Source organism: Anoplolepis gracilipes, chromosome 5 (genome assembly GCF_047496725.1).
Source record: "Anoplolepis gracilipes chromosome 5, ASM4749672v1, whole genome shotgun sequence".
In the NCBI taxonomy this organism is placed as follows: domain Eukaryota; kingdom Metazoa; phylum Arthropoda; class Insecta; order Hymenoptera; family Formicidae; genus Anoplolepis; species Anoplolepis gracilipes.
Genome location: NC_132974.1, coordinates 14,358,791 through 14,373,709, shown reverse-complemented (window position 1 = coordinate 14,373,709; position 14,919 = coordinate 14,358,791). Strand labels below are relative to the sequence as shown.

Here is a 14,919-nt window from a genome sequence, read left to right as displayed (position 1 = left end):
GAACGAAAATATGTATAGAATTTTATTATGCACCATTGTAATATTATGTATCCCAGTTGTGACACAATATACACTGGTGTTATGTTAAATGTGGAAATTGCGCGTACCAATCTTTTTTTGTTTGTGTGCTCCCCAGTGCCGTCATATTTGTATTTGACAAAATTTAATTAACAAAATATGATTTTCTGTCTCTATCATGCGCAGATAAGAATTTGACGAGGGTTTAACAAAATTACATTTGTATATGAAAAAAGAGCGACGTATGTTTTTTCTATTTTAAAAATAAAACTTATTCTAAGTTTTACACATCGTTGTCTGTAAAAAGATTGTTATAATCACTTTTCTTAAACATGTAACACTGTTGATAAGTAGAATTTTGCAAGGCTGTGTAAGTAACGGGATAGTTGTAGATCAGACTTTGCTTCGCCTCTTGCTCCGTCGTAAATTCATGTGAATTTTTACGAGCTGTGAAAAAAAATCGATTTTATTCCAGATAAAGAAATCAGAAAAAAACACTTAATTCTAACTACAATTCAGATAGTCATTTTATATTTAAAATCTATAATTCATATAATATCAAGAGAAAATATGTTAGTTTAATTTAAAAAAGTGCTAGAAACTCCAGTGTGTAATACGGGTCATTTGAATGACTTACTTGTTTAATAATTGTTATTTACCTTCATTGACGAAGAAATTGGCAAAATATTGAGCTACTAAAGTTGCATTACGTCCGTGTGGAATATTTTTACCAGTCACCCATTCATAGAGATTCTTTTCCGGGTGGAATTGTACTCCGTAAAACGGGTAACGCTTATGTTCCAGGGTTGAGATGAATTCTAAACCTTGTTTATCGTGATTCAATGACAACACGCGAAATTCGTCGGTTAAATTAACACGGCGTAAATCCTGAAAGAACAGAACAGCGTCTATATGTATAATTTAATATAATCCGATATTATTAATCCCTCATGTTTTATCAATATTTTAACATCTTTGTTATACATTACAACTGTTTTAAATTTGGATTTGTTTAACTAGTAATTTCTTAAGAAAGAAAACACTTGCCTCCTTTGTAACGCAATACTGATGATAATTTGCCGTGACGTTTTCTTCGTCCAAAATCTTCAAAATGTCCAGCGAGGCCTGCTTAAATAAATTGGCTTCTCTAAATTCTGAAAAAGTGTTTTAAAAAAAAAAAGAGTTTTAACGAAGGAACCAGAGTATGATCTTAAAATTTATAAGCCACTCAAAAATGTTTCTTACGATATTTATAGAAAGCATACGTTCTAGAAAGATGATTTTGGCAAGAATTAACAATAGGAAGACAATTTGTATTTTTTTTTATAAATATATCTTGAAAAAGTTTTATTCAAGTTATGTGAGAAATTAAGATTATGTTGAACCTAATCTAAAATAGCTTTCAGATTAATATTAAAATATGCTGTTATTAAATATAATTTAGAAATAATTTGTGGACTAGGACGCACGGAAAAATAATTGAAAAGGTAAAAATAAAAATATAAAATTGAATATTGAATAATAGTAAATATGTTTCAGAAAAGAAATATTTACTATCTGTGAATTCTAATGGAAGAGGCTGATTTTTACTGGAACATGCTGTCCTGTGCTCGACGCAATTCGCTGCGACATATGTCAACAACTCGAAGCCGAGGCAAATGCCAAGTATGGGAAAGTATTCGCCTCTATCATTGATTTTCTTCGTGATCCTATTAAGAAGAAGAAATAAGAATAAAAATAGATATATGTCCAAGTAAAATTGAAATTTTTTCTTTTTAAAGCATTATTATATATTGTTCATATTTTATTTTTTTATAGTGACCTATAAATCGCAGCGCCTGCATCGGCATATCCCTCCTTCCAAAAGAAATATGTTGCTCCTCCTGGCCACAGAACTCTACAAAATATCGATTTTGCGAGCAGTACAATTAGTGCGCTTACAATTAGTGGAATGTTTTAAAAATACATAATCATCCCACACACATACCCATTGACTTTGTTCAAGATATCCTCGTAATACGATTCGTTCTGACCAATCCTAAATGAAATTATGCATTATAATCCGTGAATTAATAAACCTGCGATATGTACAATATCTATTTGTACCTAATGAATAATATTCAAGATAGATATTTAAGTTTTATCGTTATTTTTATACATATTTAATTGCTTGCAAGTGAACATTTAGTTGTTTCGAAATAAATACTCAAAAACCAAAGGAAACAATTAAAAACAGCACTGAGAAGCGTAAGTGCTAAAAGCACATTGTTAAAAATAAATTTAGTAAGTCATTTTTCTTAAACACATTTTTAGCGAAAATATTGAGGAAAATCATATGTCGCACATTTTTAAAACGTAACATTAAACATTTTTATCATATCAATTCTCAAATTACAATCATGTTTGAGTAAAATCTATTTAGAATTAGAAGAATATATAGGTAGTTTTATTATATTTGCCTATGTAACTCTTTTTAAAGCTTAACTTAAAAAAGTGCTTTTATTTTCAATCGTTTGCAATGTTAAAAATTGTTCCTCGATATTTTCATCAAGGAAAAATTGATTTAAAATTGAGAAAATTGTACATAAGAAATTTTGCAATTGTTTTATATCTCTTCTACAATATTTTAAAATATAAAATATGTTAATAATATATAAGATTAAAAAATATTTTTTATTCTGATAAATAGAATTCTATCGCAGAAAAATTAATCTCTGCTCAATTAAGTACTCGAATTATAGCGAAATATTAAATTGATAATCGTAATTTGAGCTGAGGTATTTAATAAGTGAATTGAAGTGAAGAACGGAGATTAAGTATAAATTAAGATATAATATCTCGAAAAAAAGATTACCAAATTGGAACGGGTCTAGCACCGGCACCTTCAACAAACTTTACATACGATGAAGCGATGTAACTGTGATACTGATTAGGATACTTCTTGTTTAAATTATAATCTATTTCCTGTGTCAGAATACCTTGAAAAGAAACAAGTGTACAGTATTATTCATAATCGAAATCTTTAAGATATATAAACTCTGATTTAAAAAATTGTCAAAATAATTTGATTTCCGGAAAGAAATTGTAGCGTTTTTAGATTCAACAACTAATTTTTTGAATGAAATTGAAAGTTGTATTTGTCATCACATTGCATATATTTGCAAAGGAAGATTTAAAGTTTATATACATATATGAGATAACAATTATTTTTAATTATTTAGTCAAGATTGTATAGGTATACGTATATATGCCTATACAATCTTGACTAAATAATTCAAATAATTAAATATAAATATATTTATATATTAAATAATTATATCAATGGTCTATGATAAAATAAATAATATTGCGTACTCTTATATAACATCAAATTAAATTATTATTTCAAATGAAAATAATTCTCATTGTGAAACAAATGCATCTTGAATAATTATATATTATATATATTTATAAAAAATTTTTGTTACTTTTTGTAACAATTTTACATGCAATATTTCTTTTTTGTAGAAATTCGTTAATTTTGCAAGGAAAGAAAAGAAAACTTGGTATATTTTCATCTTTCGAGACGAATCCTAACCTTTCTTTCTCGCGTGTACAATATTATGCAATTAAGACAAGATATAGGTAGCAACGGTATGTATCAATTATACGGCATTTATCATTGATCAATTTATCACGAATTCTTCGAGAAAACTTACCGATAATTGGCCGATCATTTAACTCCCCCTCAGTCTTCACGACTGCAAAGATAAACGAAATCATCCACAGAATGTTCATGATGAAAAATACTAAAAGTATTACTGCTAATACAATGAGGAGGAAAGTATGCATGCGTTATTATTTCACCGCTTCAGTTAAATAACAAATTCTTATCTGTATTAGTTGTAATCGTTATCGTGTTTAAAACTTGTTAAGAAATCTGTTTACTATATAAAAGATAGAGAAAAGTTATCAAGAATCTCTATTCACAAGTGATGCTTTTGAAACACTATTCTGAAGAGGACGCATCTTGAAAGGGGGGTTTATCGCTTTGACAAAAAAAAAAAAAAAAAAAAAAATGTATCTTACTGTTATCTTACTGATCACTATATTGTATAATCAAAACGTTTATTGTTGTACAATCGTAAATTATCGCGTCAAATCTCAACAACGTTCTTGCCACAATGTTAAATAAAATGCAATGATTTTTATAATGTAAATGCGATGGTATCATTTCTGATTAAATTTTAGTATTATCATTTATTTCTGAAAAAAAATCATTATCATTATCATTATCTCAACAATGCCTACACTCGACACAGATAGCATAAAATTATATGCTTCTGTAAATGATCTTAATGAATAATAACATACCAAAAAGGGAATAAAATTGCAAAGATATCAATAATACTCTCAATATGTTGAATAATCATTTTTACAGATATTACTCGGAAATATTTAGGCAACCAAGTATTGAAAAGTTCTACATAAAATATCATTTCTAGTTAAATTTCTATAATAGTCTTTTTAATTCAATTAAAATCGAGATTTTTTATTAATTTAATTTTGCTCGTCATTTCATGCATAAAAATATTAAATGAAATGATTATAAGATAAGATATCTGATGAGATATTATTGATAACTATTTATATTTCATGATGTATATATATATATATAGTATTTTGTAATTTACATTCTCTAATTACAGCGCTGTTTTTTTAATAAAATATATATATTAAGAAAACGTTAAAATATTTTAAAGACATATGAGACGTCTTCGAGATGATTTTTTTTGGTATATATAATATTGTATATGTAGCGTGCGACATATGTTATATTATTTATCTAAGAGTACCGCGAGTAATCAAATAGAGAGATAATCTGATTTATATATACCGACAACATTAAAAGAGCCAACTTTAAACAAAGATCATTTTTAACAGGCGAGATGCACTCTCTGCGATATTTTTTTAACTGTTACATAGACTGGGTTTTGTAAAACGTATACGCGTGCATTTAACTATAATACACGTTACATGTACTATAGATTATTCATGCGCGCATAGATATGTACTTTATGGAATCCAGTCATATTAGTTTCCCGATGTCCTCGAGCTACAAAAGAACGAAGATATCTACATGCTATCTGGGACAAACAATACATTTACCGTTCTTATCTGCATTCTTAACGGTTCATACTTTTAGCTCAGGTAATGCGTGCAAGGTAAATGAAGCATCGATTAATAGGAATTATTTCTTTCAGCTCAAAAAAAAATACGTAAAATTTAAAAGGTTCGCGCTTTAAGGCACGATACATATATTTCACAGTAGAGAAAGTGCTATCAAAATATGGATTTATTTTCCTAATGCTCCGTAAAAGCGCGAATTTTGAGTAATCTGACTGACCAATTCATCTTTTCTTCAAGCGCGTATTTCCATTTAAAAATTATTATAGCCTTGAGATATTTTGATATTACGATTTTATTAGAAAAAAAAATTATTAAAGATATCAATTCTCGAACGCCTATAGCGATATAGTATAGTGATCATTATAAGGAACAAGATATATTTTAGATTTTTGTATGTATAAAATCAATAATCGAAATTTCTCTCTCTTTCTTTTCGATGGTGTTTCAACAAAATGTTTCAAAACTATTCAACAAATTATTCTTGACGGTTTAATTTTATATAATTAAAATAAAATGGCAAATGAAAGATGTTTTGAAACTGTTTCATTAAACACATCCTATGCGTGATTTTGTAACGTAATATGTATAGCGAAATATTTTCGCATATAATATAAATATAATGTAAATATAATGTAAATAAAAGAAACGTATCACTATATAATTATTACATTATACGTACACTTTTTGCTCTTGTTCTTGATTGAAGAAATAAGATGTCGTGTATATGCGGATTATATATAATTATTAAAGTATGATATATTCTTGGAACAAAATAAAAAATTTAATATTAACGGTATATGAGAATTAGTTAAATCTCCTTGTTTAACAATGAATAATTAAGTTAAATAAGCAATTTAACTGTAGAAAAAAATTATATTATACACATGTCTGCTGTGTTGTTATATCTATTACATAAATAATAACGGTTTTAACTATTGGAAATTTCTCTCTATAGTCTAATTATGATAATTATATATAATTATATATATAATATATTAAAAAAAAAAATGTTACAGACTGTTACAGACTGTATTTTAGAATATTATAATCGATAAAAAGAAAAATAGAAATAGATATAGTGTACGCGAATAAAAGTCACAACTTCATCTCATATGACAATCGATTCAGATAGAAATATAATTTATTATCGCGATTGTACACTACTTGATCAATAATGATTTTGTTTGTCGTGATCGTTGATAACAATAGAAAACAATTAGCAATCAAATGTAAAAGTGATTCCAATGGTCTGTACTTTATATTGTGTACAAGTTTTGTTAAAACGCATATATTTTGATATTTACTAGATACGCAATTATATTTTAAAAATATTTGAAAACCAAAAAGGAAATTACTAAAAGAGAAAAATGCGGCAATTATTTTCCTCACCATGTTCTTGATCTATCATCTCGTTTCACGATATATTTGAAACGATCTATTTTGCACTTGCACTTCTAAATTGCGCGGAGGTTAATATAGAAACTGCATTGCAATGTTGCAATGCTGTCAGCAGGAAGCGAATCATCCTTTCAAAGACTTCGACGCATGCGCTTGTATGCAATTATGCACAATTATAACTTATTGCTTATGTGATTTATTGCAATTAGGATTATCGAGGTTGTTGAACTCGAAAAATTCAGTTGAATGCATCTCCGATGCATTTATTAATGGTAAGCAATTTATATTTAAGAATATGTGACAATCTATAAAATCATATCAGGTTGCATCTAAAAGACATTATTTCGAAATCAATAGATCAATTTTGAGCGTTCCTAAAAGAATAATTGTTATATAATTACTTAATTCTTGCAAGAAACAAAGTATATTAAGATACACGATCAAAGTAAAATTACGTCTGTAATATCGATTAGAAATTAATTCATTTTTTACTTTAAAAAGTTATTTATATAAATTTAATGAAAGGACAAAATGAAAATACTAATTGAATGTAACAAAAAAATATTTGACAGTTGTAATGCTCGAATTTCTGATTTTTAAGTTATATATACATAACAATTTTCTTTATAAACTTCAAAAAGTTATAACTTTCCCTGTCGATTGTCTAATGCATTTGCATTTTTTGAAATTGTACAAATAATTTTGATTTTAATTTATAATAAGTAATACGATTTTACTTTGTTCTGTCAATTATAACGCGCTTGCAGAACAAAACAGTTATCTATAACGAAGTTTCGCACACAATTATCAGTGATTATCTCAACACGCTGTCATTGATATTAATTTCCTAACCGATAAATGTTTACGTTGTAAATTTATCATTTATATGCAATAAACATACTTTAAAAATTTTAAATTCTACAACAAAATGAATAAAAATCTCGGATGAAAATTTGGACATTTAAAAAATCATCTACGATTGTTCTCAACAGTAATCGATACTAATGTGGTCTGATAAACATGAATTTAAATTTCCCTGTATCTAATACAATAAGTAATTTTCTAATATATCACCTATATACATAATTAATTATAATTTATATAAATTTATATAAAAATAAATATTAGTTAATGTAGACAAATAATAAAAATAATATAAATATATATTACTAATAATATAAATAAATATAACGATAATAATCTATGTGATTTTCTTTTAGTACTTAAACTATAATATTTAACAGTATATATCGCACTTTATTTTCTTTCGCTTTTCCGTTTATTGTATTAGTGAGGAACTGCGTAAAACGAGCAATCTCGTATAATCCATCTATAGCTTGTGGAACCGCAAAAAACAATGATGAGATTCCCCGTGAAAATAATATTTCGCATAACAAAAATGTCGTACCTGTCAATCCGCGTCTTACATCACCGAAACATTTGACAAAACTACACACATTTGAAGAAATTGATCAAAAACTTGTAAGCAATCTCAGCACTCTGAAAATAAACGAAATAAAAGCTGACGAAGAAATACTTTCGCAAGATATTTCTCAGAATGCACTTAACAAATCTCGGTCTCTGTCAGGATGCGATGAAAAAAATTCAGCCTTATCACTGGTGCAATTGACAGAAAAAGAGGATGACTCGTCTATTGGGACCGCGAAAATTCTTGAAAAATATTTTGCAATTTGCAATACAATTCTTTCCGATAACGCTCAATGTCTAATTGATCGTGAAAGCAACGTTTCAATTGAATCATCCAAAGAGCAAAGTTGCATAAATGAAACACGCGAAAAATTCTTAATAAACGAAGATTCAGTTTTATTCGGACATAAATTGACATTAATCGTTCCTCGATGTAACTGCGCTACAAGTAAACTTTATTCGCATCATTTTGAAAGTAACGCTAAATGATTCTGGAATAAATACTAAATAAAGTGTGATAATTATATGCATGTATATGTTGAGTCATAACTTTTTAAATGATATTGAAAATTAATATTAAATAATTTTCTCTCACGGATAATTTATTAAACGAGATGAAGAAAAAGAAATTTATGAGTTATCAAATACTGATTATAAAACATATAATTATATATAATTATATATAATATTTAATTAAAGATAAAGAGAAGAATATAAATTTATTTGCAATATATATACTACAAAGGCAATCTAATTTTATCCTGTTTTTTGAAACTCGAAATATTTATATATTGAAATTTTCCTTTTCGAATCTAGATAGCGAACAGGCTGGAAAAGTCGCCAAGAGTGATCAAGAGTCTGAAGAATCAAATGAGAAGTCGAAATACATAATAATTTTAGCAAGTGGCACAGATATTTGTTATAAGACTACTCTATTACATGATGCGAGTGACGAAACAGAGAAATACGCCATTTATTCCTTAAAGTAAAAATTATTCTTATTTTCTCTTGTAAAAAAAAAAAAAAAAAAAAAAAAATAAATTCCTCAAAGATAAATTTAAATAAAAGAGAATGTTTTTTGGTGCAACTTTCTTATAAAGAGGTATCAAATTTTATTTAAATCTTGTTATATTTTGTAATAGCAAACAAGACGAAGAACAGATAGTTTTGCTATATCCTGATGAAAATACGTGTCAACAAACAAAAGGGGGGCCCTTTTATCATACAACTTTGAAAAAACAAGCACAGGTAACTATAATAACATATATAATATCTATTAAAAATAGCAAAAATTTGTTCGTAAGTTTAAAAACTCTCGGAATTACACTTGTAATAAATTCACGCAAATTTTCCATATGTCGTGTGTTTCACGTGTGTGGTATTTCATTAAAAATAATCATTTTCATCTTGATTATGATTTTTCCAATGTTATAGAAATTATATATGCATATGTAAAAGGATATTTTTAAAATAATTAAATGATTAATTTAGTAAGCAATAGTAATAAAAAATAGATATAGCGATAATATATAAAAATAGCATTAAAATAAGATGTTTAAACATTTTTGAAATCTATATAAAAAATATACAAGCAGCAACTTACAGTTCCTTTTTATCGAGATATTTAATGCTGTATTATGTCACGTGTGTGATAAGTAATATATTATATATTTTCGCGAAATACAATATGTAATATATCGAACCGTTCCGGCGCATGCCTAATGCGCATGTGTAAATTAAGAGAGGCCCCAGTCTAAATAATCTCTAGGCTCCAGGCTTGATTAATTTTAAAAGGAGACCATAGACTTGTGAAATTTATAGATAAAGTTTTGTATGTGAAAAAAAAAAAAAGTTAACAATAGCGGTAAGGAATTTGTCGTACGACAAGCTTGTCGGACGTATTGATTGGCTGGTGTTGTAAGAACTCTAGAATTCCCTATTCAGCAGCCAATCGATACATTCGACAAACTTTTTCACACTGGTGTAAATATTATTCGAAGGAATGCTCGATGTTAAAACATATTCATGATATTGGCTGTGTTCCAAAATTCATTTTCTGTACTGTCAGCATATCCCCATCCTTGTTGTTCACTGAATACTAGACAAAGATGGCAACATGCTGACAGTACTGAATTTTGGAACACAACCACAAGCACAAGTATATGTGCCGAATGCCGAATGTAAAGAGTGGTAAAAATATCCACCGGATTGAGTTGCGTAAAACTTTTCTAATATTTTTCATTTCTTTTCCGCCAAGTTAAAAAATCCAACCTAATTTCCAATACAACGTGATATATTAGTGGACGGAAATCCGAAATCCGACAAGCGGGAAGAAAAAGAAGAACAGGAACTTTATGCACTCTCGAAAAAAGTTTGAGGTTAGTTTTCTCACGTGGACGTACTGTACAAACACGCAGTTTTTTTTTTAACGCGTTTAGAAGTGCACAAGTTTTTATCTTTTTCAGACTATACTGAGCTAATCAAGCCGTCTTTAAATTTGCCGTCACATCAACATTAGAATTTTTCGACATGGATGAAATATCACCAAGAGCATATCCACTGGCTGATCTTCCGTTAACAGCAAAGATATTAAATTTGATCCAGCAAGCTTTGAACTATGGACAATTGAAGAAAGGAGCAAACGAAGCGACAAAATCTTTAAATCGTGGATTATCGGAATTTATAGTAATGGCCGCAGATGCCCAACCATTAGAGATTTTATTACATCTGCCACTACTGTGCGAAGATAAAAATGTACCTTACGTATTTGTTAGAAACAAGAGCGCGTTGGGACGGGCCTGCGGAGTTTCTAGACCAGTAGTAGCTTGCTCTATAACCATCAATGAAGGCTCCCAATTAAAACCGCAAATTAAAACACTACAACAGGAAATAGAGCGACTTTTGATTTAAATAACCAATTGTGTTTATATTATTTTTATATATTAATAATTACTTTATAAGTAAAATATTCATAAACCATACGTAAAATATGTTAATGAATACATATAACATTAACAATATCAATTTTTTATTCGCGTTTTATTTATACATATATATATATATATATATATATATATATATGTTTGTATATATATATATATATATATATATATATATATATATATACAAATATATATATATATATATATATATATATATATATATATATGTATACAAATATATATATATATATATATATATATGTATATTTGTTTTGAATAAATAAATCAACTTCATTATGCTCTTTTCAAAAAAGATCAATTATATAATCTTTTATCTATGAAAATTTTTTGTATACAAATGAGATATTAATAAAAGATGTAACACAAAGGAGATTTATGTCTTGTGTGTAATAATTTAGAAAAATTATTAAAACTCCAATAATTTATTGAAAAAAATATATTGCTATTATTTTACAGATATAACTTGTTTAGCTTTAATATTTTAAAAGTCAATATCAATGTATAATTTTTAAAATAACCAATTTATATAAAATACTACTTATATACTTATATATTAAGTGTTTATATTTTGTAATTCTTTGCATAGTTTCTCTTTAAGGAATGTGTTGCTGATCTCACTGAAACGAAGCAACTAGCTAACGAGTTACTAATCTTGATTCGACAAATGTATTATGCGGAAAGAAGTATGTTATATATTGGGTTAATCGACGTGATACTTTCGATGGAAAAAAATCTAGCAGAATTTGTAATACTCGCCGAAGATGCAACACATTTATTGGCGCCATTAGATTTTCTTACACGCTTGACACAATTAGCAGAAGCAAAAAACATTCCATACATCTACTTGTGTAAGAAAAAACAACTTGGCCAAGCATGTTGCGTATCTACTACCATCAGTCTATTTCAATAAGGATTGGACCTTCCTATTTCTCAGAAGAAATTAATAAGATCAAATGCACGATAAGTACAGCTTCAAGAAAAACGAGCGTAGCCTCTGATATTTTTTATCCTTCTTCCAATTGAAACTACTATATACTATAACTTTTTATATGAGATGATACATAACATAAATAAAAAATATATATATATTGAATATCAATAAAATATTTACCATATTAATAAAATAAAATATGTATATTCTAAGATACTAATATAATTTCGTACTCTTTTCTTTAGATTAAAAAAAAAAATATATATATATATATATATATATATATATATATATATATATATATAAACATAATAATAAACAAACTTAAATATAATTTTGTAATGTTATTAATTTTTTTGTTTACAAAGAATTTACATATATTTATACATAAAATATAGTAAAATATTCTCATGTGGGTATGCATACAAACACATGTACAAAAAGTTGCAAAAAAAATTATATAAAATAAACACGCATCTATATAAAAAAACATGTTAATAAAAAAGTTACAACTGAAATTATTCTTGAAAACAAGGCAGAACATTAAATGTCCAGTTACCGTGCCAATCAGTAGGGTAGAGCTGAGATGTAAACATATTCTTTTGAAACTTTTCACACAACTGTCGTTGCTTCTCATTATTAGGGAAATCTTGAAACCACATTTTCAATTGCTGGGCCAGCTCGTACTCGTTCGCAAACACCAAACTATTCTCGTTGTGTCTTACTAGCTCTGATAAGCTAAACAGTAAGACAAATTTTTAAGGAAATTTACTCGGTAATAATGTTATACAATTATATTGATTCTCAATTTACCAATTAAAATTGTATGCACAAACTGGTAAGCGGCAACCAAACATATCGACGACTTTCATTGGTAAATCTAGTCCGCTTGATGAAGTATGGAGTGATATTCCTAAATCTGCAGTAGCTGTTTCACAGATAAACGGTTATTTAAAATACGTCATAAAAAAATTGTTTCTTATAAAAGAATATGTAATATTGCATTTAATAAATGGGTAATATTGTATAAATGCTACATATATAAAAAAAAATTTAATTTACAACATAAATATGTAATACCTAATATTTTTGGATAATCTTCATTGTCAAGCCATAGTGTTTTTACCTTGACATGTTTCCAATTTTTCAAATTAAAAATAGATGTATAAAAGTCTTTTAATGGTCCTTTACCCGTTATTGCACAAATTAAATCTGGTAAATTCAATTCGCCGTTTTCGCACGCATTTTCATAATCTATAAAAAATAGCAGGAATGTAATTTTCATTATTTATTTTCTAGCACTTGTAAAAAAGATCATGAATAAAACAAAATGCATATAGATGTATTACCTTGTAATGCATTTATAAGGATTGAGAAATCTTCATCCTCGGTCCAACTAGTACTGGATACAATGAAGCCAGATCTTTTGGGTGAATAAAGTACAGATACATTATACTTTTCAACTAACTTTTGCAAAAATTCACTCTTCTCTGTCAAAGTTATGGGATGGAATTCATCTGCTGGTCTATCATATAAAACCTTAGCCCTATAATTAAAAATTTTCTCATTAAATGTAAACCATGGTTTTAAGCCATTTGTTTTTAAAGATGTATATTTATATAGAGATGTAGAAAGCTTTTAAGATATAGTTCATGTAGGTCTTGGATATAAATATACGTTGTGTGTAAACTGTACAAGATTGATGTAAGATAGTTTTAGGATAGTTTTAAAATAACTATTTTCTACAGAAAAAAATTTTATAAATATTACTAACTGGATACCCCAGGTTTTCTCCAAATCTTCTTTCATAGCTTTAGTGACACAAAAATTATTTTTTGCTCTGCGACCAAATATTTTCTCGATACTTCTGGCCACACTAACTAGGACGTGATCATTTCCCAGACTTAATGCCATAAGGGAATGTGCATAATTGTGCCAGTCAATTATAAAGTCTACGTTCATTACAACACAAAGTAGCCAACATATTGGTATTGTTGGTATCGCAGGTGGATTCTGCATTATTAAGGAACCTGATATACATTTTCTTAATAATAATTGTAAAAGATCGAAGCTCTGCCAAAGCGCTTTTACCATATAACACAGATGACGTGGCAATGCTAAAAGAATAAAAAAATACAATCATCATTTTATATAATATGCCTTTGTATACACAAAATATATTAAAAAAATGAAACTAAAATATATTAAAATACAAAGAAAAAAGTGGAAAATATATAAATATATAATAAAATATATAATAAAAAAAATTATAAAGAGGCGTGTCGAGAATGTACCATTTTGCATTTCTGGAGGCGGTCGCAAATAATGAATCCGTATGCGAGTATTCTCACTAATCTCCTTCATTGGCGGCGAACCGGGGTAACCTATGAGAGCCACGGTGAAGCCTTCCTTGGCGAAGGAGATTGCGTGATATTGCATTCGCGGGCTTCTGCCAATGTCACCGAGCACAAGTACGCAAACATTTTTCCGATTCAATCTTTTTTCATATAAACTTGTCAGGTAAATAAGGATCGGTAAAGATACCAATATTAATATGACGTATATGAACATTTCAAATAAAAAGTTGGTTCTTCTCAGGTCTAGCAAGTCAGTTCTCTTTTACTATAATCGATATACTGTTCGTATTGTGAAATTATCGGGACCAAACATTATTCTTATTATAAATATATATACATAAAGTATTTCTCGCGCTCAATCCATCTTTTTATTCAAAAGATATATGCTGGAATAAAAATGCGACCTATTTTTTTTTTACATCCTAGTTTATTAACTTCAATACATTTTCCAATTTTCTCTCATGTAGTCAAAAAAATCATTTCGCGATCCATATATAGTTCACAAAACGAGCAAAGTTACATAGTTACACACTGACGATCGATTATTGTATTAGTACGTATCTACACGAGATATGCATGTCGCCTGTCACCCCTCTGTCACTCTGCTCTAGAAAACAGCTGTTGCGGCAACATTGCCACGCGTTCGGAAATCTAC

The 14,919-nt window shown here is 27.9% G+C and overlaps 2 protein-coding genes across 2 annotated transcripts; one reads left to right on the top strand and one right to left on the bottom strand.

Annotated features, from left to right (window-relative positions):
* Positions 1-237: 237 nt before the first annotated feature.
* On the bottom strand, positions 238-14,871 carry LOC140665948 (chitobiosyldiphosphodolichol beta-mannosyltransferase). The gene is made up of 14 exons (XM_072892571.1): positions 14,202-14,871; positions 13,682-14,024; positions 13,257-13,453; positions 12,988-13,161; positions 12,721-12,835; positions 12,467-12,645; positions 3,717-3,758; positions 2,873-2,996; positions 2,006-2,056; positions 1,841-1,915; positions 1,573-1,727; positions 1,066-1,172; positions 678-906; positions 238-465 (listed from the first exon to the last, which is right to left on the bottom strand). Exons 1-14 carry the CDS (start codon positions 14,476-14,478, stop codon positions 302-304), a joined length of 2,232 nt encoding a protein of 743 aa, XP_072748672.1. The 5' UTR covers positions 14,479-14,871; the 3' UTR covers positions 238-301.
* On the top strand, positions 10,161-10,999 carry Hoip (NHP2-like protein 1 hoip). Its single transcript, XM_072892592.1, has 2 exons — positions 10,161-10,391; positions 10,479-10,999. The coding sequence occupies exon 2, from the start codon at positions 10,543-10,545 to the stop codon at positions 10,921-10,923; it is 381 nt and encodes a 126-aa protein (XP_072748693.1). The 5' UTR covers positions 10,161-10,391; positions 10,479-10,542; the 3' UTR covers positions 10,924-10,999.
* Positions 14,872-14,919: the final 48 nt, after the last annotated feature.